Genomic DNA, 26,724 nt, shown 5'->3' on the forward strand with positions numbered 1-26,724 from the left:
GGTTCAAGTCCAACCGAGGTTTCGGCCATGACCAATACTGATTTTCCAGAAAGCGGACTCGCGAATGCAAGTTTTCATTACAGTTTAGCTAAAATAAATATGTGTGTATCTTTGAAAGTCAAAACTCCGTGGCCGAGTGGTCGCTGGCTTTAAATCACTTGCCCCTTCGATGTTGGTTCGAGCCTCACTCGGGGCGTTGAATTCTTCATGTGAGGAAGCCGTCCAGCTGGTTTGCAGAAGGTCGGTGGTTCTACCCAGGTGCCCGCTCGTGATGAAATAATGGAACAACCCGTCTGAAATGTTTTTCCATTACAGCTTCTTTTTGTTGTGGGCATACTATACAAATGCGTGGCTCTGGGGCTGTGTTTTTGGTGTTCTGTGCTTCCGAGAAATCTACCCTTACCTATTATCTTTTGTTTACTACATGCTCGTCCAGGCATAAAAATAAGATACTAAAAAATAGAAGTCACGTGCCAACCGCACTATGTTACGGTTGTTATTTGAATAAGCCAAAATAACAATTGGTGTTAGGGTATTCTTTAGCTTGAACAGTTATATTTATCAAAATTTTATTCTTTCACACTAACGTGTACTAGGCTTACATCATGTTTGGTAGAAATAAAATTGACATAGGCCATACCAAACCAAATAGAAACCAATATCAATTGTGAATGCTATACTACATTCTTAAATCAAATTATGTATGTTATTTCATCAGCAATAGCATTAATGCGATTAAATAAAAAATATATATATCTCAACAAGCTACCTTTGTACAACTGTTGGTTTATTTTGTCATTTCCCCATTATATCGATGTCATAGCTTTTGACCAAAGTGTCCAAAAGTAAACCGAAATATTTTTTTCAGTAAAAACGTCTACCTAATTTTATTCCAAGTGGTTATACTTATTATACTTTATTTCCTACTGGATGCCATTTAGCTGAATTAATATTTAATTTCAATAACAGCTGTCTTGAACGTAGAACGTATCTTTTAATACATTCTTGCATAAATACTACTTTTTTCACTGGATCCGCCCAAGTATAAACGGGAGAAAAATCTTGTGCAAACAAGGCAATTCACTTGCTCTTTATACACAATTTTTATTTTTGCTTTGCCAGGGACTTATGTATGTATTTTTGCGCACACTGATATTTGGCATCTGCGTCTTGTTTCTTCCATAACAACCTCTTCTTGTAACATTATAGATACAATGTAATCCATAGTATGTTTAGCTGTATCAGTTTCAAACCCCAAACGTACTGCCCCCATCAATGTACGCACTAGCTTCTTTTAGAGTTCACTCCCTTTACAAAGCATCTGTTCAGTTATTGTAAATAACTGTGAATAAATAAGTATTGTGTGTAACTTTTGCTATTGATTTTTGTTAGTATCAGTCGAATAAGCAGACAATATGATGTGCTTTACTCAAAATATAAGTAGCCACAACACAAGTTGTTGTTTTTTTTATCTGACATAAGTCACATAGTCTAATATGTCGAAGGCGATTTACACTTGTATACCGTAAGTCCGTTGATTATCAGACATTGCACTAAATGCATATGATTCAGTTGAAAAAATTGCACAGTTCGTTTACCAACAGTGAAAAATCGGCTGTATCAGTTAAGACCATTTTACAACGAAACTATATTCTACAATTATAATCAAAATGTCTTGAAACATGATTGTTTTAAAGGATATTATATTAAACGTTTTAGGCTGGATGGAGAAAGATTCTTTGCCGAGATATTTGCTAGCACTCGGTTTTCATTTCCATGCGTATCCTCGAGTTTTTGGAAACCTTGTCTTACACAGGAAGACAAATGAGATCTATATATTCCAGCCGGAAGTTGGCGATGGTAAGGCGGACTACTAAAACGGCTATTAAGATAGCGTAAGTAAACTTCCTAGATAAACGCTTAAAACATTTATGTTGTCAGTTGTTCTCAGCCTAACAGAAAATGAATATTTTGTCTTCTATCTGATAAGTTATGTACATTGATAATCACTGTGTTGAACATGTTATTAGAGGTAAAAAAGCGACGACAGATAAATGCGGGGTTTACTTTCCAACTTTTTTCATAGTACTGTACAATTTATTTGACCTGTCAAAACGTGTTCCTGTCTTTCATTATATTCTCTTTACGCCTATATAAAATTAACACGAAAGACAGAAACATGTTTTGACAGGTCAACTTAAAAGTACAATAAATCGCGTAGAAGGTGTGAAAAGGGTTTTATCATACATGCATATATTCATGGATTGGGCTTCAAGCTTTTGTTGCGTAAATGTTGTATATTTTTACTGTTTTGACAGTACTAGTATAGTTCGACCATGTGCTTTGAGCCGTGACGGAATGATACACCTTTTTATGCCCCCGAAATGAGGCATATAGTTTTTGAACCGTCTGTCCGTCTGTCAGTCTGTCGGTCTGTCAGTCTGTCCGCAATTTTCGTGTTCGGTCCATATCTTTGTCATCGATGGATGGATTTTCAAATAATTTGGCATGAATGTGTACCACAGTAAGACGACGTGTCGCGCGCAAGACCCAGGTCCGTAGCTCAAAGGTCAAGGTCACACTTAGACGTTAAATGATAGTGCATTGATGGGCGTGTCCGGTCCATATCTTTGTCATCGATGGATGGATTTTCAAATAACTTGGCATAAATGTGTACCACAGTAAGACGACGTGTCGCGCGCAAGACCCAGGTCCGTAGCTCAAAGGTCAAGGTCACACTTAGACGTTAAAGGATAGTGCATTGATGGGCGTGTCCGGTCCATATCTTTGTCATCGATGGATGGATTTTCAAATAACTTGGCATGAATGTGTACCACAGTAAGACGACGTGTCGCGCGCAAGACCCAGGTCCGTAGCTCAAAGGTCAAGGTCACACTTAGACGTTAAAGGATAGCGCATTGATGGGCGTGTCCGGTCCATATCTTTGTCATCGATGGATGGATTTTCAAATAACTTGGCATGAATGTGTACCATAGTAAGACGACGTGTCGCACGCAAGACCAAGGTCCGTAGCTCAAAGGTCAAGGTCACACTTAGACGTTAAAGGATAGTGCATTGATGGGCGTGTCCGGTCCATATCTTTGTCATCGATGGATGGATTTTCAAATAACTTGGCATGAATGTGTACCACAGTAAGACGACGTGTCGCACGCAAGACCCAGGTCCGTAGCTCAAAGGTCAAGGTCACACTTAAACATTAAAGGTCATTTTTCATGATAGTGCATTGATGGGCGTGTCCAGTCCATATCATTGTCATTCATGCATGGATTTTAAAATAACTACGCATGAATGTGTGACACAGTAAGACGACGTGTCGCGCGCAAGACCCAGCTCCGTAGGACAAAGGTCCTAAACTCTAACATCGGCCATAACTATTCATTTAAAGTGCCATCGGGGGCATGTGTCATCCTATGGAGACAGCTCTTGTTTATTTTGGTTATATCAATATTCGGTCCATATCTGGCTGAAATATCTCTATAGAGTAAGTGGATATATATGTTTTGCTGTTTGATTATATCGCTGGCGCAGTTGGTAGAGTGTAATGATTACAAACCGTGAGGTGAAAATTCAACCCAGAATACGTCCGCACTTTTTTTCTAGTACATTATTTTTATTTAAAGAAATTTGAAGACTGTTTTTTAAATACCATTTTATATATTTCAATAATAATAATATTTCATGTCACATAATTTCAAATGCACCTGATTGTCTGTTGAGGCTTCAGCTGTGTCAGTCTTAAAGCCAGATGGTGTATCGGAATCCGAGTTAACCTCGATGATCATCATTTCTGGAAGATCGTCAATAGCAATATATTACGTGCAATGCTTACTGAAACGATTCTTTTAATGTTTCAGTAAGCATTAAATGAATCGTTTCAGTAAGCATTGCACGTAATATATTGCTATTGACGATCTTCCAGAAATGATGATCATCGAGCTTAAAAAATGTGAACCTTCGAATGCTCGAGCCTCGGGAAGACAGTTTGTTAAGATAACGCCATATCCTCTTGGCCAAGCATCCGTTTACATTCATCGATAACTTATACCACTCCTATGTATTACATATATGTTCCTACCCTTTTTGGGCTAATCAGCTGTCCTGCATAAATTAGTCCCGGCTCAAAACACGCGGTCGAACTATACTTAAATTGGTCTAATATACACTTAACTTAATTTTTGCAAAGCCTGATTGCGGCACGCTCCGTTATTGGTGATAGAGGAAAGATAAAAATGGAAGCCACATTGCTCCCTTCTTTGTTTGATCGAATTTAAACTTATTTGTAATCGCCATCGGAAACCAATATGGATGAAAACTGTTAGTTATAGTAAGTTAGTGGGAGGATAGAGCAAAATACAGAATACGTTCCGATTCCAGAAGACTGTACCCTGGTCATTAGTTTGCAATATGTAAATCATCCAGTGTTAGTAAATTTAAGTTGTAACTCTGAAGTCAAATAGGTTACATTCTACCAATTCAATTCCTTATTTATTTCATATTAATAACAAAACATTCAGACCTCATTTTCAGCACTTTAGAGCATTTCAATGATATGAAAACCATATATGGTCATTTAGTATAACATGTCTTCTTATCAAAAATAGAAAAATATTGACATGTTATGTTGTATATAAGAAAAATAATCTGTTCTGAGAAACATCACCCTCTAAAAATGCCCCCACGAAAACAGCCGTTTAGCAGTTACGCGTAGGTAGACATTTTTCGCAAAGAATAAAACTTATTCCAGGAAATTTACAATAAAAATGGTCTAGATCTATTCTCAATACAATAAGCAATAAACATAAGCCAAATATTTAACTGTCACCTCCTCATGTCACTCATTATACCAGATTTCATCCATAGCATGGAACTACATTTTGGACTACTTCACATGTAACACTGAGTAGTCACTTCCGGTTTGGTGTAATCCGTCCAAATAGTGTTCCCATTAGACAACTGCGTCGGTTCTATGTTCCTTTCCACCACAAAGTTCACAACAACGCCGAAAGGAACAAATAAAGCAACACCTTAAATGTTTATTTACAATTTATTGAAAAGCATTTTTCTTTTTTAATTTTTACGTCATTGCACACTATATGTTCATCTATTAGATAATGGCGTACATTATGAAAGAAAAACACTGCTTTGAAAGACCCACCGCTTTTATCGGACATTTTTATCAGCCAATCGCTTTTTACGCGTCTGTGTGTTTCGTCGCCGAGTTTATTGAACACTTTAACAAGTTTTATCCTAAGTTGTGGGGCATTTTTCCATCGTATACTTAATTAATCTCTTGCGTATTGACAATGACAAAAATAGAGAATTATGGTACACACTTAAATTCATGACAATAAATAAATAAATAAATAAAGGAAATGGCAATAATTGTGTACACGTAAGTGTTGCTTGCCCATATGGTCTGAAGGGGTCGAGGGAAAATAAACACATGAACTTACGCTTATACTCACGCACGCGAGCTGACGTATTGGTCCAGTGGTAACAAAAAGGTAGCATGCTAAAATAACAACACAGTCATGTTTTAAATTATGATGCATATTTTAGGAAAATATAGATATCAGGAACAAACGAATAGTAAACTTGCAAGGAACCTAATAAGTCAGATTATTCGATTGGTTGATATGATCAAAGCTGATCTATGTCTTCATTTTATATAATAAGTAAATCGATATCTTGAAACAAGTACTATCATGTATGAGTATCAGTGTATTATAGTTTTCAGTATTAAGGCACAAACAGTATTTTCGTAAGAAACTTAAGGCAAATTTAGATTCATGAACTTAATTTGAGGCATATTTGTTTGCTTGTGTTGAGTTTGTAGTCATACCGTCTCTATATAAGTCATAGGATAACGTTTCTAGCTTTTGTTACTGGAGGATCATCGATGATCTCCCCTTACGTCAGGCATGGACGGGCCCCTGGGTGTCCTTAACCAGTTCGCCATATAAACCTATTGAAGTGTAGAATGATTTACTGAAAGTTTGATGATATGTATACCCCAATTTCAGTCTAACTAAAGTACATCTCCTATTACGCTACGCATAGGATCTGTAGACGAGCTTTTGATAGCCTCGTTCTGACGACCTTTCCGCTAGCCAATCTGAGCTTTAATTACAACATTTTGTAAATTTATATTTAGCCTGGGTTTTTCATATTTACAATTCTAATGACGACCACGCGACTACGCCCTCGTGTCAGATTGGCCCCCATATTTATGTTTTAGAAATGATTCTTCTACATAATAGTTTTCAGCTTATCTATTTAAGCAATATATTTAATATTTTGGCTGTGTCCTGAAAGTTAGCTTCTGTTTCAAAATCATTAATATCTATAATTTCAACCACCTTACACTACAATAAGACCATTTAAAGTGATGTAACAACATTTTATTCACATGGGTAATGAGAACGTGACGATGTGTGATTTGGCTTTTTCCAGCAGCGGAAAATTATTCCTGTAGAATTTTCATTCCTCTAACCATAGTATCGGTGGTTTTAATTGAAATTTTAGCCAACTTATTCAAGGAACTAGTTAAGAAGTGGCGACATGCTTTTTTTATCTTATACTTTCCATAAATCGGTATTCCTCTTGTACTTGATGTCAGTGCATCAACTAACTGAATTATTTCTGGTGGTTCTTCATCAAGAATGTTTAAGACATTTTGCATGTCATCGTCTGAAAAGTTTGTATACATCACGTCAATTTTCAGGGAAGGCAGATCGAGGTGAAAGTAGCTCTTAAATTCATTCAGTTCATGTCTAAGAAGATTGTTTTGTTCTGCGTAGGAACCAATATTAGCTATTTCATCACATATGGAAGGAATTCTAGTTTTCATATGTTTTTTCTTGGCTTCTATAACATCTCGTGCTAAGTCAGAAATGCAAGATAACAAGATTTCGTTTTTTTGAAGATTGCACTGGCTTAGCATGTACTGCTCTAATCTTGCGAAATCTGGATAAGCATTTTTCTCAAAGTTGTCTATCAAAAAAACTGGTATAAATGGCAAGTTTGCTGTTTGCAGCTCAACTTCACAGTTTGATCTGATACGTGTTATTACATCATCCCTTTTTGGAAATTGACGTCTTTCATTTGCAACATCGTCGTCAATATGTGTACGAACAAAAGCTAATCTCAATTTCATTGAATTCAGTGTTCGTGCTAGCCATACTTCATTTTCGGTGATTCTGCATTTGCTCATAATGATGACAAAATCATACTTTTCAAAACTGATGTTCTTGAGATATCTGTCCTTAGGCACTCTTACAGTTCCTACTCCAGGAAGGTCCCATAGTTTCAAATTTTGTCTGTAAGGATGGGCAAAACTGTTGGGTTCCATTGTAGTTTCAACTACACCTACTTCTGCCGCACCTTCGTTATCCGCAGACAAATTGCGAACGGCATTGATGAAAGACGACTTGCCAGTGCCTGACGACCCAGTTACAGCAAGGTTGATGTCGACGTTCTTCAAGGTTTCTAGTTCGTCTTTCAAGTACTGGTGCAAACCTACCACCCCTTTGCTGCTAAAGAAATCTTTAGCCTTTATCGCTTTCTGAAACATTTGTTCTCTACAACTGGCAGCAGGTCCTTTGCATCCCCTGAATTAGAAATATTTCTAGTTTTTTTTTAGGTAATCTAACATATGCATTGACATTTTAGAATGGTGCAAATATATATGATTTTTGAAAACACATTATGAAATAAAATTAAAGCACATGTGATGATCAATCATTTTCCGGATCTACTGGTACTGATGATAAACCCGGACAGATGATAAAGTCGACCACCTTGGAAATATTCGATTGCAATCGGTTATTTATAAAACTGAACACACCATCTAATAGTTTCCACTTACAACACCAACTGGTGTAAACAAAAACGAAATTGGTAAATATTCTGTATAAATAAATGACTTACATTTATTTATATAAAAAATATTTATCCAAAATTACTAGGGAAGAGAGTGTATTTTTGCGCATGCTCACTGTTGCCACATGAATGCCTGACATTGGGTCACTTTTCATTACTTGATCAGGAATGACTGTTGCCGCTTTTTGGGGAAAGTTTCAATATAACACTACGAAGAAAATTTTGTAAATGACAAAGTGGTCGAATTTATCATCAGTCAACGTTCATTTAGTCCCCATTTTACAAACCCGTTTCAGGGCCTCACTTCGTGTGAGTTTTCTTACTAAATATAAATTTGAATTATGTAAAGTTTTTAGTAAATGTTAAGCTTTATTTTGATATCGACCATTGATTACAATTTGCAGAAATAAAAAAGTTACATGTAAAAAACCTCATTTTCTGTTCGAGTTTATCATCAGTACCAGTACATATTTTGTTCTTTGCATATATTGTATTTTGTGTCATAACTAGTACATGTATTAGTGACATACATTTTTTTTTTTTTTTTTTTTGGGGGGGGGGGGTTTAACGTCGCACCGACACAATTTAAGGTCATATGGCGACTTTAGTGACATACAGGATAGATATTTGTTTGTTTAGTGTTATACCTGTAGCGAGTGAATACCAGATGAAATATATTCACGAGTGGCATAGCCATGAGTGAAAATGTAAAATAAAGTGTTCATTAATTAAAAACATGTAAAACAAAAGAAAAGCGGCGTAGCGTTTTTATAGACAGATGGTCCCCAAATATATAACAAAAACAATAACAGAGTTCTCAAATGTGGAAAAAACGACTGTTTTCATTAAAGCAATCTTTAAATTACGGAAATGTACCGTGCCATTATTAGTACTCTGGTATCAGAAGTATTGACATAAAGTGTATTTAAACTACCATCATGGGAGTAGGTATTTGCGCAAAAATGACGATTTCGGTCACTTCATATTGAAACTTTGCACAATAGCAACCCTTGCTTTGATAAATGATATACATCAATGCTTAGACATACTATTATAAAAACATTTAAAAAAAAATGCCCTACAATGTTAAGTTGACGGAGAAATAGAGGTACAGAGTTACTGTTTGTTAGATTGCTATGTGTCGCAAAATAAATTATTCCCATACTGAAGCCGGATATTTGTAAACCTCTCATAACACATTATTTCTGAATTTTGTTTCTGATTGAGGGGTTTATTGTCACTGGGTTCCCCAAAACGGTTAGGGCCATTCCATGTCTGGCTGACTGAGTAGGTGTTCTTCATTTGTACAGTATCAAACTTAAGCACAGTTATGCTTGACTGGATTGATTTGATCCCTGAAGAAGGAGAGAATGCAATGTGTTAGTGCAATAGTACAATAGTCAATAGTACAGATACAATCTGGCGTATACTTGTATTGGCGTGATTTATGATGTGAGTGGTTGCAAAGCTGTACAGGTGTCATTGTGACACAGCGTTTTGAAAGTGTTTTCATTGATGTTCATCCTAAGATTCATAGGTAGATAAAATTGGTTGCTCAACATATTTGTATTGTTTTATCATATATAATGCTACTATAATACATGATAAAAACGATACAAACATCATTAATAATTGTTTGAATGTTTGAAAGAAACGCTCATTAACAGACATATACATGCATCTGTATTTTTTTTATTTCTTACGTGTAATGTTTTGGTAAGTGGCTAGGGTTCCAGCAACTGGATATAAATAATAGAACCAGAAATACTTGAGCTAACTGCTGGTTAGTAGTCAGTATATATATATATTAAATACTGTGCATTGTCATTGCACAAAATATATCCTAAACAGCCCGTGACTTTACACAAAATACAAGTCGATGCTTACAACATACTAAAGAATAAGCCCTTGTATATTTTCATTTGATATAGAGGTTGTTTTGACGTGTAATATTTTGTGTGAAATAAGCTGTAATTAGACTCCAAAAGAGGAACTTTTTACTTTACATATATACCAATGTAATATGTCATTATATATGTTTACTCAGTATGAATCCTAAAGGCTCTGGACGCCTTGTTTTAGAATGTGGTAAGCCACAAGTTCTTGTTGTTAACTTTGTTTTAAAATCCAAGTTATATTAATATTTTCTCAGATATTTGTAAAAGCTTCAAAAGTTCTAAAGTTTTAAAAAGCATATATGATTGCACATTTGGATTGATTGCATTCCATTTCCTCCAATACGCTCCTAATTGTATGAGGTGTATATATGTACTTGAATAATAGTGCTTTTATGGCATGTTATCATGTATAATATCAGTCTGGTATCTGCTATTTACATATTTTCAACATACTTTTAAAATTATGTTATCTTTATGACTCCTGAATGTTCAAAATACATGTTTGTTTTAAGAAGTTGCTGATTGTTATGTAGAACAGTATAATGCCGGTCATGTATTTTCGAAAATTGTTGGTACAGTCAAACATGTGTTAAAAACCACCTCCAAACAGAGACCACATGGCTCTAAAGACCACATAATCTATTTCTCATTTTAACATTTACAGTGTATCTTAACCTGTGAATAAAGTCCACCTCACAATAAAGACCACATTTTGGCTCTCCCAAGGGTGGACTTTATAGATAAGTTTGACTGTATGTGATATAGATTTAAAACTCCGATATGTGGGAATATAATAAAAAAAATATTATTCAGTATCATTGTTACTTTTTCTTTTAATAAACTTAACTACTGTGACAGTATTGATGACCTACTTTAATGATATTGTGTACCATTAATCACCACATGGACACCCTGCAGGGTTTGAAAACACTCTCTTCCAGAAGAGGAGAAAATGAAAATCTAATGTCAATTTCCTATGGCGAGCCATGATAATGCAGTTTTGTACATACAATTTTCCTACAAATTATTTTTGTTATAATGGGTATTTCAATAAAACAAAGTGAAAATAGTCTTCTTGAAAAGGAAAATGCAATGATGGCGGTCAATTACAAATCGATTGGTCGTTAAACATCAGAAAATGATATTAAACAGTTTCTTCTAAAAGTAAAACGTTTATCTTTTTAATAATGTTACCAAGGCAACAAAAGAAAACTTCACACTTATTTTCCACAGGAGTTTATGTGTTTCTTTTGCAACATTGCTAAGTCTTTTAACATCAGAAAACTATAAAAAATATGCCAAAATGTGTGTTACCGTTTGAAACATTGTATTTAAACATCTGAAAAAGAGAAACAGTTAAGCGCCCCCCACCCCCTCCAAAAAAATGCAACAAAAGCAAATCTTCTGGCTTTTTCAATATGTTATCTTGGTAACGACATGGTCATTTACAATTATTCCATTACTGAAATATTTTTGTAAGCATTCAGAGTTTCGAATAGATTCTTAATGTTAGAAAAGGATCATAATGTTTACAAACATATGCAATAAGGCAAAACATATCAGTGTTACACTACGTTGCGATGGTAACGAAATGGGAAATATATTTCTCTATTGTATAGATACAGAATACGAGCTGCTTTGTATATATTGTATATAAATACATTCTCTTCCCATCTTTTGATTTGGTGATAAACAGAGTCAACAAAAAAGATGCTATGTCTAATTCATTTTGAGTTTTAAAGCTTTTAGGGTTTGATCTCCTTTATTATGAACTGTTTCTATGGCATTATTGCCATTGGTATGTGCATTTATCTATTATGTGTTGTGCATGTATATACACTAATAAAAGCTAGTCATGGGAACTTTCTTTATTCTATTTAGGCTGATTTATTTAGTATACACCCAGGTAAGGCTAGTGTTATTCTTGAACAATATCATTCATTGAAACATATATTTTTCTTCAAGGAGGTACAATGTAGTTTACCTTTTTACCAGGATAAATTCAAATTTGTTGAACCGCAGCAATGCTTTTGTATTTCGTGTAATTTAATGTTTCAACTGCTACAATCTCAATTTCCTTTCTCTCTGTCCCTTCAAGTACAATTTTTATTTACGTTTGAATACATAACCATCCCAAGATATTTTATATGGAAAGAAGAAGGAAAAAACGGATATTTAACACTGTTCGGTGTATTTCAGTTTCATTGTTATCCGTAGAAGTCTACATAATTGATAATTTTACTAATATGCCTGTTAACTTTCAAACATAACCTTAAAATGTATATGTCGCGGAGCTCGTGTTTCCATGGTAACGCATTTTCATTCATTTTCCAACAATTATGGATGAAAACGGGTTATTTCGACGGCTTCAGTGTCATTTTTTTAATGACCAACATGGAATATTTTGGTAATATTATTAGCAAAATACCAAGCACTTTCTTAAAGTTTAAGGTAACTATGCCAACACAGATGTTCAAAATACCTTATATCTTGCATTTCATCGTAGTTCTTTTATAAAAAAAAAATAAACAAAAATATCTTTTTTGTTAATGTAGCTTTAAAACATTTTCTTTCTAATGTAAGTAATATTTTCGAGTTATTTACATTCATCTAAATAATTTCACAGCTTAAAGTATTAACAGCAGTACCACTCGTCTGTCATTTTTCTGTATGCTGCTATTAGCCTCATTGATATTGTTGAAACTCAAATAAAAAGCTGACGCAGTGTTCCTTAAGTAGACCAGTGTCAACGCTTTTGAATTTTACATACGGACTTCGTTTACATTTAACATCAATTTAATTCAAGAAACCACAATTTTCTACAGAAATTTGAACAGTTTGAAAGCTTAGTTTTAGTATATGAGTTACAAATTATCAACGGATCAACGAAAACTGAAAAATATGTATTACAAATTAAACTGCCCGATATTTATTTGAAAATGGCCATAATAAATAACTTTCATCCAACTATATTCCCAATAACATCAGTTACTATCATCAATAACTACATCCTTATTCAGAGCGAAAGATTCATCAATAATATCCCAGCATAACATGGCTGTTTGAAAATAGTTCAAATAAAGAAAATGCACAGAATAACGTTGTTTCAATGTAAAAGCTATTAATTTTGCGCGGTAACTGACACGTAACGTCATAACGTCAATGACGTCATTTTAAGTCAACAATGTTTTGAAGCGTTTCTGCGGCAATGTATTAATTATTTCTGCATTATTAAACCATAAAGCATCAAATATGAGACGGGTTATGATTATCTTTCAGAAGAATGGATTTACAAACATATTTAGTGTGTCGTAAACCTCGTCGTAAATCGTCTCGTTATTTTTCGGTTGGACATGCGCAAAGACAAATATCAAGGTGACCTACCTTCTTAAATAATGACCTCTGCAGATTATTACTATTATTTTAGTAAACATACGCATTCTTCTGAAAGTAACAACATCATCAGTTAAATGGGAGCCCAAATCGGCCCAGATCCAAAAAAGGGGCTCGTACCCTTTTTTGTTCATTTATTGTATGTACTGATTTCACAGTTTCTTACCATTAAAATATACTTGATATTTTTAGCTGTGAACATATCAGATTTCATTTTTATATTTCATAGTTCGTTCACTAAATAAATATGTAATTGTAAATTTTCTCATGAATATATATTGCAGTTGGCATGGTATAGGAGAGTTCGTGTTTGTATACAAATCCGTCGTATTTTCTATATTAAGAACTGATAAGACATTGACCGGGTGTGCAGATGCCGAACGTTCATGTTTTTTGTAAACAGTGATGTTTTTCTAACGGCCTAAACTCACTTAAAAGACAAAACATCATATATATATATATTTGATCAACGGAAAAGTTATAAAGCAAGCAATTTATTCATTACTTTTAATTATTATTTAGAAATAAAATGGACTAATTATGAACGCTTAACTTACACTGTTTTTCTAAAAGAAAAAAGTTACATCACTTGGCCGCTATTTAACTTACAGATCAGCTCACGCGGAAAACCCACTTTCCGCTTTTCCTCGAAGAAAAAATCTTGCATAGCGATGAATTCCTCCGAGTACTGCCTAATTCTGACTCGGAGTACCGACTGTTATAGTTTAATTACTTAAGCGGAATTTCGTCGAGTCATTCCGAGAAGTTACTTGACGGAACTCCGAGTCGAGATTATACAGGTAACACTATAATGATTTCGGGTATTTTATGGCCACTCCGCGCGACTCCGAGTCTGTAATAAACAATAAATCGGTCATTTCGAGTGCCGATTTCAAGTAATTTGTTAAACTTTGATACTTAAGTATTTTCTGACTTTGCGAATTGAATTTAGGAAAAAGTCGTTTAATTTGTTTCGTTTTGGTTTTAACGCCGTATCAACAGTATTTCAGTCATGTAACGGCGGGCAGTTCACCTAACCAGTGTTCCTGGATTCTGTACCAGTACAAACCTGTTCTTCGCAAGTAACTGCCAACTTCCCCACATGAATTATCAGAGGTGGAGGACTAATGATTTCAGACACAATGTCGTTTATCAAATAGTCACGGAGAACACAGGCCCCGCCCGAGGATCGAACTCGCGACCCCGCGATCCGTAGACCAACGCTCTTACCTATTGAGCTAAGCGGGCGGGCTAATTTACGCACAAAATTAAGAATAATTTATAAATATATAAACTTTAAAATAACACCCGCTAAAAGTTAATTGTTTAGTATGATACTGAAATACATGCGAATTAGATTTAGAAGTAACTTTATGTAGAACGGACTAAATTATTAATCATATATAATTAAACAGATTTTGCCGTTAAAGGAAACTGCTTTCTGACTTTGCGAATTTAATTTAGAAATAAAGTCATGAAAATGCACTAAATTATGAAAAATTTATAACTAGATCAACTTTGAAAATACGCCCGCTAGAAAAGTAAATTGATAAGTATTAAGAATTATATAAAACAAAATAAAATTTCAAATAACTGCCGTTAAAAATAGTGATTTGTTAAATATTATATTGAAATAGTTTCTGATAGTGCAAATTAGATTTAGAAACAAATTGATGTAAAATGGACTAAATTAGAAACTATATAAGACTAGATAAACGTTAAGATAATGGCCGTGAAAGAAACGTGACCTTTATTAATTAATTAAAATTATAGGAGTAATGATTAATTTTCATTATAAAAATGGTCTTTCTTTAATGTTTTTATTTGGAAGGAATTATAAATAGGATAAAAGTACTACCACAGTATCCACTCAAAAAGAGATGAAATATCATATTATTAAGTAAACAGAAAAAAAAATATTTTAAAGTATTTACTACAGTATTTTTTTTTTAATTACAAATACTGTGTTATTTCGCTTATCACTATTTAAATATAATCACCCTGCTCCGAGTAATCTGAAATCTGTCCTCAAAGTTACTCGAAGGCCCTTTTAAATTTGTACAGGTAATTAATTATTCGTCTCGGAGTCACTCGAAGGAATTCCTTCAAGTGACTCAGAAACAAAAGAAACCAATATAGGTATGTATTCCGTTTCATCTTGAGTCACTTCGAGGATTTCCTTCAAGTGACTTCGCATAAATCCTCGGAGTAAGATAGCGAAATTCCTTAACGGAAAATGGCTGACTCGAAGAAACTTCGAGTCGGAGCCTTGGTACTCGTTTTGGTCAACCTCCGAGGATCGAGTAGAATGGGTTTTCCGCGTGAGCTGATCTGTATATGACATTATTCATTTTAAAAAGATATTTAAATACGAAAATATGAAAATTGTAAGTATTTCAAAACTTGAATTTTGAAAATCCAATAATGAGCGAAAAGTTATTAAGATTTAAAAATTCCGATCCCATACACAAACCATGTAAAACATTTGTTTTGTCCACCATCAGATGAACAGAAAATGTGTGACGTCATGGCGATCTCTCCTATGTATAACTGCCTTCCAGTTATTACTTCGAAATCAATGAGACACTTTATGTCTTTTGTTTAAAATTGAACTGATCAAAAGTGCTGACAGGGAAACTCGTCTGGCTCAATATCAAATTCTTCAGAATTCTTCAAGAAACATCAATTAATTTGTAATTGTAAACAAAAATGCAAATAAAGTGATAAAGAGCGTTGAAGGTAGTACCTGTGATGAAAACTCGAAAGCGTTAGTCGCGTAGAAAATTTGATAAAGAATGGACGAAACTAAGCCAAGTACTTTATACATCACGTTTCAACGAAAATATCACGAATGTCTAATCACACGTTGCTACCTGTGTCAGTTATTTTGAAATATTATCACAATAAAACCGATTGCTTATAATACACTTATTTTAAAAAACATGCTTTTGCAGTATCATATAGTATAAAATACTGAACAAATGCTCGGAAAATTGGTGTCATGAAAATATATTTACCAATATCATTTATGTAGGTTTACATGACATTTTCTAACCAGATATTTTTGAGAGGTGTGTTAACGTGAACTCACTTATCTCAAAATTACGGTTATTTCGAATATATTTATATTATTCCAATGCGTCATCATGTGTTCAATATATTGATTTAAGTTTAATTTCGGTTATCTCTAAGTAAACGCTCAATCCCTTTGAATTTTAGATACCGAGTTTCAACTGTATTTTGAATAAATGCTTTCACAAACAAGTACTAGACAATCACTGTGTATGCAAAAATGAAATATTGTGCATTTGTTCAGAGAGCTGGCGGTATATTCAATATACAGCCAGGTCCACCACAATACCATCATGTCGTTCGAATTGGACAAGCCTTGGGATTACATAAAATGTAATGGAGGTCATACAAATCGTTAATGTATGATTTAATAATGTGCACTTTTTGCACTTTATGACTTAAAGGTCTTGCAACAGGTTTGCGATTAAAGCGTCTTCATTTTAGTTAAACGCAAGATGTGAATTGAATATTTAATCTCAATGTTCAGAAATCTGTGTATCATGGGATTGGTTAATTTATTTAAAATTTAGGGATCTAATTAGGTTTAAGTGTAGACGCTAGAATATCATATGTAACAGTCCTATCAATCGAAATTAAAATAACAGGTGACAGACTCACAACTTGCATTCCATACTGCTGACGAAATACATACCAGTCTCCACTTTCTCTATTGGCAGAAGTAAACTGATGCAAAACACTATCGATTTCACATCGAAGAAGTCGTGATTCCCGATTTGATGAGTCTCCTGAGTTGCGACAACTGATTACTAATGTGTCTGTTAACTCCTTTAGGTCGTATGGACTTCTTTAATCATTTGAAATAAAAAACGTTTCAATTTTGTGTCCTGATCGTCCTGACTGTTCAAGTATACGTTTGTGCCAAAGCATATATTTCTGCATTATACTAAGAATATCTTTCTGTTTGTGAGTTTGCTGATGACTTTTTTTATAATTACAGACATCTTTATCGATACCCGTTCGAATAATCAGCACGTTTTGGCATAATTTATGCAAATACGTCAGGAGCCGCATGTCATCTTCAGTAAGTCTGCTTTTGTACAAAAAACATACTGGATCAGTTTTAAATATCGTATATTCAAGCGCATAGATACAGTCAGACTTATACATCTTTTCAGCAGAGAATTCCCAAAAAAGCATTTGATCCCTGTCATCTTGACTTCTATAATGGTAATTATTCTTTCGCTTTTCGGCAATGACTTTCGCTTGATCACCATCTACTTCTATTCGTTTGATGTCCATTGCAGGTAGCATACCTTCCATGGAATTAATGAACGAAGTTTTTCCCGACCCATAGTAACCAATGACAGCTACATGATATCGTCTGAAAAAAAAGGAAATCTATGTAAGATTAATAGTTTGTTTTCATAAATGCCACAAGGGACGTACATTTCTGGAACAATATTTAGAGGTTATTAGCTTTGTATCGGGAAATATGCACGAGTTCTCCAGCGGAAATATTGCGCGACTTTAGGAGCGCAATATTTCTCCGATGAAGAAAGAGTGCATATTTCCCGATGCAAAGATAATAACCTTTTTATTACAAAATGCGTCTACACTTATAAATATTATGTAAATATCATAAATATGTTCAACAGCCTGAATAGGATTGACAATACTGATTTAAATAGAAAAACAATAGTGCAACAACACACACTGAATTACGTCACGCACCCGATATGAAATTCAGGCGTCAGTGCATGGAAAAATATTGATGTTCCCAGTACCAGTTTAACTTAACGGGGAATAGAAACGAGTATGTAATAATGAGACATATTGCTTTGTGACACATGCAAGTCACTATCGGACAAACTGACATCAATATTTTGACAACTAAACATCTTGCATTCTTACATGCCAATGTCTCTATATGATATTCATATACATGTAGTTACATCATCCCTTGTTCATTTGTCCACAATATCCATATTGCTACTCGTATAGTTACACTGGGCCTTCTTTGGTCTAGAATACATCTTGCTTTCGGTCATATGCTACATTCGGTGTACTGGCGTGTGGTAAATCTACATCATCCCTTCACCATGTGTCTATGTTGTATATTTACTGATGACATGATTAAAAGTGGTTCATTGACAAGGTGAATGTGCTCCTTCGTAAGCATGAACAGTTGTAAGAAATATTCTTCCAAGTTAAAGACAAGCGAGCATGCACACCCTCCTTTGTCTCTATGTAGAGTGCAGCATAGAATTAAGCATAATGGGGTTGCCATAATGAGCATATCTCATTATGGCAGCAGAGGGCGCTTTTATCTTCGTGCTCGGAAGCTTCCGCTTAACAACGTAAAAATATGACCCTGCGTATTGTTGCGACGTGTCCGGTAAAAAGAGATCTAAACCTGTTTGATTTGTTTAGGCATTCAGTAATTAAGTCCTCGTAATTAAAACCAGTTCTGTTTTTCGCTTTAAGGAGGTAGGTTACCTTGTTACCAGGGTTTGAAGAACATGATCCTCCAAATGTATTTTATATTGAAAGAAGAAGGAAAATACGGATATTTAACACTTTTCAGTGTATTTTAGTATCACTGATATCCGTAGAAGTCTGCATAATTGATAATTTTACTTGTATGCGTGTTAGTTTTCTATTATAAGCTTAAAATGTATATGTCGCGGGGCTAGTGTTTCCATGGTAACGCATTTTCTCTCATTTCTAAACAACTATGTTTAAAAAAACGGGGGTTTCGACGGCTTCAGAGCAATTCTGTTAATGACCAACATGGAATATTTGGGTAATATTATTAGCAAAATACCAAGCACTTTACATGGTACCCTATTTTTCTTAAAGGTTTAAGTAACCATGGCAACAGAGATGTTTAAAATAGCTTATATCTTGCTCTTTGTCGTAATGTCTTATAAAAAATACTGAATAAATACTGAATAAAATTATTTTTCTTGTTAATGTAGCTTTAAAACATATTATTTCTAACGTAAGTTATATTTTCGTGTTATTTGCATTTACTAAAACAAATTTCACAGCTTAAAATATTTACAGCAGTACCCTTCGTCTGGCATTTTTCATGAAAAAATCGTTCAGCATGCTGCTATATACTCATAGATATTGTTGAAATGAAAATAAAAAGCCGAAGCTGTGTTCTTTAAATAGACCAGTGTCAACGCTTTTGAATTTTACATTTAGATATATAGGTCACGGGCTTCGTTTCCATGGTAACATCAATTCGATTCAAGAAACCACACTTTTCTACTGAAATTTGAACAATTTTAGAGCTTAGTTTTTATTTAGTATATATGTTACAAAATATCAAGGAAACTGAAAATATTTCAAATCAAACTGAAAGTTTTTATTTGAAAATGGCCGTAACAAGTAACCTTTCACCCACCTATATTCCAAATAACATTGGTTACCATCATCCATTTTCTTATATTCCGCATAACATTTCAATATAACTACATAAAAGAAGCAAAATATTGATTATAATTCAAAGCAAAAGACTCATAAAAATATTTCAGAAAATAATGGCTGTTTGTAAATAGTTCAAATCAAGAAAATGCACAGAATTACGTACTTTCAAAATAATAAGAATTCATTTTGCGCGGTAACTGACACGTATCGTCATGACGTCAATGACGTCATTTTAAGGCAACATTGTTTTGAGGCGATTCTGCGGCAATTTATTCATTATTTCTGCATTATTAAACCATAAAGCATCAGATCGGAGACAGGTTCATGAATTGTTTTCAGTAAAATGGATATACAAACACATTTAGTTTGTCGTAAACGCCGTCGTAAATCATCACGTTAGCTTCCGGTTGGACATGCGCATATACAAATATTAAGGTAACCTACCTCCTTAACATATTATATGTTTCCAAAGAATGTGCTCACCTTGGATGCGATTGTCCCATCTTCTGTCCTATGAATAAATGTCGTTTGCTTAACTGAATTTACAGTGATCTGTTTGATATCTGCATCTAAAAATACATAAATTGTAAATGCAATATTGTTGAAAGAGTTTTAGGATTCCTAGTAAACATGTTTCGTTACATTTATCATCATATATAAATTGATGCACTGAAAAGTAAATATGCACAAGATGATGCACATGTTATCATTTTCTTTGGACCCATAAAGGATTAAAAGTCATCCTAAAAAGCTGGCATGAAATGTACAAATGTCGACATATTAAACATACCATAAAATGTGACAAAATCCTTAACTAAAAGAATCTTCTTTATCATATCTTTTTCATGTTTTAATTAAGCCAGTTTCCATTTTTATTGCATTATGGACATACATTATACATTGCGGTAACATTTTCAAAGAGAATTGTGCATTTATAGAATTGTAAACAAGCCTTATTACACATGCTTTCATTCAGACAGAAACTCCCTCGTAGAAGATATATGCCCCCTACTTCTCTTGGTGTCTTGTCATTTAAGAACATAAGGCTAGAAATTCTACTTTTTTTCAAAATGGGCTTTGCAATATATAGATAGATATCTCGATATATCTATTTCAACATAAAATGTATACTAGTAATTACATGACCGGTATGATATTAATACATACAACAAACGATAAATATGTATGGCTTAATACTGCCATGCCAGTCACTATCATATGTCAAGGATAACACAAAAAGGGTTGAAATAAACTTTTGTTTTTATTGTGTTCCTTGAGATGTAGGACTGTATGACATAGGAATATATCATATTAGATATAGGTTAAATTTAAAGGACAATACAATACAATTTATAGAAATTTAAGTTAATTAGAACAAACAATATATCGGTACTTGCATAAAGTATGATAATGATCACAAATAATAGTAATAATAAATAAAAATTAATCTAAGTTGCCATGACCCATTAAAATGTTTTTTAGCATATTGGAACTTGAACCAAAAAATAAAAATGTTTAAAGCATATATTGTAACAGTTAGTTTATAAATTATTACTGTGCATCCTATAACAACAGCATCGTCAGAAAAGAGAGGTGTGTCCAGATACTTGAATAAGCTAGCATGGTCAGATTTTGATAGTAAATGAACATTTCATTGAAATTTATTGCAAACATTGAAAATAAAACCAAAAAGTACATTTTCACTGTTTTTGGTGTTTTTGTTTTTAATGAGCTCATTCAGAGCCTCGATACTACACATTTACAGCTACCAAAGTTGAGAGTTTGTATATTTAACAGTGCTTGCATACCTCATGTTTATATTTCAATGTAAATGAGATGTGGAACCAAAATTTGTAGTCCTGTTTGGCGCTATATAACCTATACTATGTTGGTGCGCCGTAAAACCCAAATAAATGAAATGAATGAATGCAAATTTCAGTATGAAACAGTAAATTAATGCAAAAATAATCTCCAACCAGAAGAAATGGTTAACTGTTATCTCATAACAAACATGCTTGAGGACAACTACTGAAGAAAAAAACATTGAAAAATGTTTTCAACAAGGACAAACTTTGTTATGCAATTAAATTGCTTTTACTATTCAAAGGAAACTTACACAGTATAATACAATGCCATTTTGTCCTATTGGTACAGTAGTAGGTAATCAAGCTGCACTTTCAGGCTAGCCTGTTAATAGCAAAAAGATAGAATCCTCATTTTTTTCCCAAGATTTTCATATTTTTCATATCCATAGGTGGTGCCCGATTATTGTTATTTCCTGCTTATGTGTGTGCATATGTGTGCTGGTGAATCTTGGACGGTGCCCTACAGTGTTGTTCTATCTTACTTGTCTGTTTATCTATGTAAGAAGGTTGTGTGTGCGTGTGTGTGTGTGCTTTTGCGTGTGTGTGTGTGTGTGTGTGTGTGTGCGTGCGTGCGTGTGTGTGCGTGGGCATGTGCGTGTGCCTGCTGCTATGGTTAACGTTGTAGGGTAACTGTGATTAAGGAACGTAGCTTTCCCTTTTAAATATTCATCCTTGCTCTACCTTCCCCTTCACACCCACCCCCCCATTTTTACCCCAACCGCTTTTTCCTTTTTCTATATTTTGCATAAAATTAAAATGTACTTGTTGGATCTTTGAAGCAATCCATCTAAAATATATTTCCGTTACAGCTTCTTAATGCTGTGTGCCTGTTTTGCAAAAACATCGGCAATAAAATGTTCTTGCACTTGTTTAATGCAGTTGTAAGTAAGAATTAATGATTCTAAAGCCTTGGTTATCATAAATTTGGTCGAACGTGTACTGTTTTTAACAAAACTCGTTGGAAAAGTTGACTTGAATAGGACTTGAGGTATTTATTTCCGTATAAAGCTTTTAATAACTTTTTTACAACGCCAGGTATAAACTCGGTGTAAACTGTCAGTAGGTGATAAATAGCATGATCGCAGAATGCACGCATGCAATGTATCCAAAGTACAAGAAAAACTCACATACTATGCAAAGTATCCACCGCCCGAGCTTGAAGATTTGCCAACAAAATCCTACCACTTGGATATAGCAATATATTGTACATATCTTTCAAAATGTAACCGCCTGAAGATATGTAGAATTAATAGCACTTGCAGTGAAAACAAAAATTTGTAGAATCCATTCCTTTTAATTACCTCCCTTTATGGATATGATTGTTCCGAGTTCATGACCAGTATTGAAAGTATTTATTTACTTATCGTGTAAGTGTAAGTGTATACATAGCATATATTTGGAGAACTGCATGCTTCATCTGTTTCAACATTGATTTTAAAGCCTTATGAAACTTTAAAGTTTCCTGTAAAAATATTTCTCTTTAAAGTATGGCATCATATCCATTCAGGTAAAACTGTTTCTCAGTTCATATCCATACGGTGAAACCTTGATGCATTACATGGTCACATTTGTATTCCCTAAATGTTTGAATCTCCTCTACTGGTACCATTACTCGTACCGGCCCTGGTGTTTTCATATTGGCCCTGATATTCTTATATTGGGTCAGATGAGCTTTGTATTGACTATACCTGTTTCATATCAGATGCAGATGTATGCAAATTATTGCATGGCTTAATAATAAATGCTTATATCATAACCAAGTCTGTAGACATAGGGGTTATGTTATCAAACTCTATATCATTGCACTTAACTATGAACGATCAGTCCCAGATTAGAAGTTGACGTGAAAATGAAGCGACTCCGCGGGGGTTGCTTCTACGTACTCTACTCGGCCGAAACCCGCTAATGGCCCCTCCTAAAGAGCGGGCGCGTACCAGAAGTATGTTCTACATGGTGGCGGGCGCACAGACTCAGCGAATATCCTTCAGTAAAACCCGTTACCCGGTACGGTACTGTGTAACACTCTTATATATGTCATCGACCACTACATTCCCCACCCCCCCCCCCAACTTTATCCCGAAAGGAGTGTAGCCTAACCTCCTGGTCAACACGCCATATAAATATTAGAATTTTGAATCCCATCGCTAAGAAAACTCCAAAATACCAAGTCCCATGAATTTGATAAATGTGGACATTTCTACGCCATTATGAAAAATAAATCCAGACTCAATGACGATCAGTTCAACGCACTCTGCCCTGAACAGTTCCAGCCATTTGGAAGTTTAACAGGTATTAAAAATACAAACACCCGCAAGCAATTGACAGCTTGCAAGTTGCCTATGAGGCAACTACCTCCTTGATTCGACCTATTAAGCCAATCAGAACTCACTCCCAGTCTACCGACATGGCAGACTACAACGTCTTCTAAGCCAACCTATGAGGTAGAGCACAATTTCCTGCCATTCCTGAAAAATATGATGCATAAACCTTGACAGTCACATTACGAATGTCATCCTTACACAGAGTGAACTGGCCTCCCACTTGAATAACCTCTTTACATGTAGAGAAGAGTTTGTCACAGTTGCTTCTTTAGCCATCAATACCTGTCGACTGAACTGCACAACTTTAAGTCTTCAAACTTCCTGACTTTTACATGAATCCACGACCCCAGCATTTGCAACTACTTGTCCTCCTGTTGCACCTTCTCTGCTCCATATACCGGATCTTAAGAGATGCGCCGTAGACTGTCCCTCAACAGATTTAGTCCCTACATCTTGTGCACGCCCTGTGGACTTCCCTCATTTAGCGCTCGAGTACAATTTCCCGAGACATTTTCTCCTTGACACCACTATCTACCAGGCTAAATCACCGCCAAAGGGCTACCACCTTCAGTCTCGTACTTAACCATTCTTTGATCTCGTGACATGCGACAACTGCTCCCGACACTGCCTTTATAGTTGAATTCAACCACTCAACTACGCACCTGCCACTGCTACTCCTGTGCATCATCTTACCATTTCTTACCTATACTACAAAGAAATTACACCCAGCCATGTCCATAGCCAACATCTACCAATAACAACTCTGGCCTGTCTTTATTTTACTATTCCATGGCTTCTAAGGCCCCTTTTATTTGACGCCTTACTTCTGATTTCAAGATACCACCCCGATACTACCCTGCAACTGCAATTTTTGTGTCATACTTTACTCGAACTACATATGTCTTGGAATTTCAGGTTCTTCGCTAACATCCATGACATCACCACACAAGAAGCGTACGACGTCCCTTGTCCCGCATCTCCGTGTTGCTGCTTAGAACTGTCGGGAAGGGGGCTCTCCATCCTGAGGCAATCCTACCCCCTCTAAATTTCTGCTATTTTCCTGCACCTGGCGCTTTTTATCTTTGTCCTTTCTCCCAGCAATCCCTCTCTGCTGACTTTTGATACACCTGTTTGTCAAATAGTCCCCCTGCAATTGCCTTTTGTTCCCGCCCCTGGCTGAGTACCTCTGCTGACCCTTTTGTAAGCACACATCCTTTCTCGGTGTTCTAGCCTTCTGCTCCCTGCAAACCTTTTGAGACCAGCCAACTTCGCAATGCCACTGCTGCTTCTCCTGTTCTCCTGACATTTAATGCAGACTGCAAACTCCGATGGCACATTGTGTCTGCAGACAGTAATCCCAACAACGAGTGAATTTCCACGAAACTTCTCCACCATTAGTGGTAAACTTCATCATCCAAAATCATTGTTCGTTTTGTCATGTTCAGAACTGCTCTTTTGTACAACACCCCAACAACATGTCTTAGTCTATTGGTGCCACGTTCAGGTATTTTTGTACACTTTGGGACCAATCTGCAGCCTGACTGGACCCGTTTTATTTCCAATCATGGAGATCTCCTTACCTGCCGTCAGAAGCTATACATCCTCAACTATCCTTGGTCGAATCTTCAGAGCCTAAAACACCTCTTCTGAAATAATCATGACCTCCACCGCCGTATCCAACACTGCCTAAACATCTGTACTACCAACTTAGATGTTCACTTTAAACCTTGATGCTGATAGCTGATAGCTTACAGATCTCTGCCAAATCCGTTACACAGTAATCATCTGACCGACCGCAATTACCGGCCTGAATATCTGCTTCCCTTGAGAAGGCCGCTTTAGTCTTTCCAGCTGCAGCTTCATCACCTAACTGCTTTCCTTCACTCCCACTCACAGTTACACACCTGTCTGTTCGTCTAGCTTCTGACCGTATATGCTGCCTTCCCATCACAGTCCTACGAGGACTGCCACAATTCATTTCTAGTTCTCATCCCGCCTCTTTTGCAACTCTTGGCATTTCCACACAGCAAACCACTTTGGTTTTGTCTGTTTAATTGTTAGAACGAATCCTGTTTACATCACTCCTGCCATTCTGATGCTGACATTGGCCTTCCGGACAATTTTCCTTCAAATGTCTTTTTGCCTGACAACTGTGACATCTACGTTCTAGGCAATTTCGTCTGAAATGGCCTGTTTTACCACACTGGCAGCAAACGTCAGGACAATTGATCGGCTGTCATCATTGTTACGCTCCCTGACCATTTTTGCAAACACATTTCTTAACTTTCCATAAAACAAACTAGATCTAGTCTGAAAACACATAACACTTTTCTATCGCGTCCGATTTGAAAGTGATATCACAAATGACATAACACTGAACGACGTTACAGTACTTAGACTTGCCTCACTATCAGTAAAAGAGTTTTTCGTGAATATTGCGAGTCAGATAGGCTATTAAAGAGCTAGATCAATCTAGTTCTGCATCATTTTAAAGATCACTAAGGGTTTTTTTTTATAGAATTAGAATGTAATTCTTTTATAGTTTTAATACATCCATTGCCAAATTATTATTTACATGTGTAAAACCTTGTAGAGCTAAAATCACAATTAAGAAAAACAAAGTTTACCAAAATGTTAAATGGATCCGAAATTTTCTTTTTATAGTAAATATGATAAGTTGATATTAAAATCTGTTCACCTAGATGTAGTTTCTTTTAATCACAATGGTGAGGACAATACGGTCATTTCTATATGTCCAACTGGGATGTTTTTAATTTGTCAAAAATTGCGTTAAGTCGGATGATTGAGCCATTGAAAACAATTTATTGATGATACGTCCCACTATGGAGATCGACGGATAATGTGAGCTCGAAGCAA

At 35.2% G+C, this 26,724-nt stretch overlaps 1 protein-coding gene across 1 annotated transcript; it reads right to left on the minus strand.

Moving 5' to 3' along the window:
- Positions 1 to 5,179: 5,179 nt before the first annotated feature.
- Positions 5,180 to 17,582, minus strand: LOC128546912 (T-cell-specific guanine nucleotide triphosphate-binding protein 2-like). Its single transcript, XM_053518315.1, has 2 exons — positions 16,918 to 17,582; positions 5,180 to 7,631 (listed from the first exon to the last, which is right to left on the minus strand). Exon 2 carries the CDS (start codon positions 7,592 to 7,594, stop codon positions 6,485 to 6,487), a length of 1,110 nt encoding a protein of 369 aa, XP_053374290.1. The 5' UTR covers positions 7,595 to 7,631; positions 16,918 to 17,582; the 3' UTR covers positions 5,180 to 6,484.
- Between the last annotated feature and the right edge of the window lie 9,142 nt (positions 17,583 to 26,724).

The sequence above is a fragment of the Mercenaria mercenaria genome, chromosome 11 (genome assembly GCF_021730395.1).
Source record: "Mercenaria mercenaria strain notata chromosome 11, MADL_Memer_1, whole genome shotgun sequence".
Lineage (NCBI taxonomy): Eukaryota > Metazoa > Mollusca > Bivalvia > Venerida > Veneridae > Mercenaria > Mercenaria mercenaria.

What these genes read in the sequence shown, in the direction of transcription:
- LOC128546912 (XM_053518315.1), bottom strand. Translation starts at nt 7,594, where the DNA reads ATGTTTCAGAAAGCGATAAAGGCTAAAGATTTCTTTAGCAGCAAAGGG.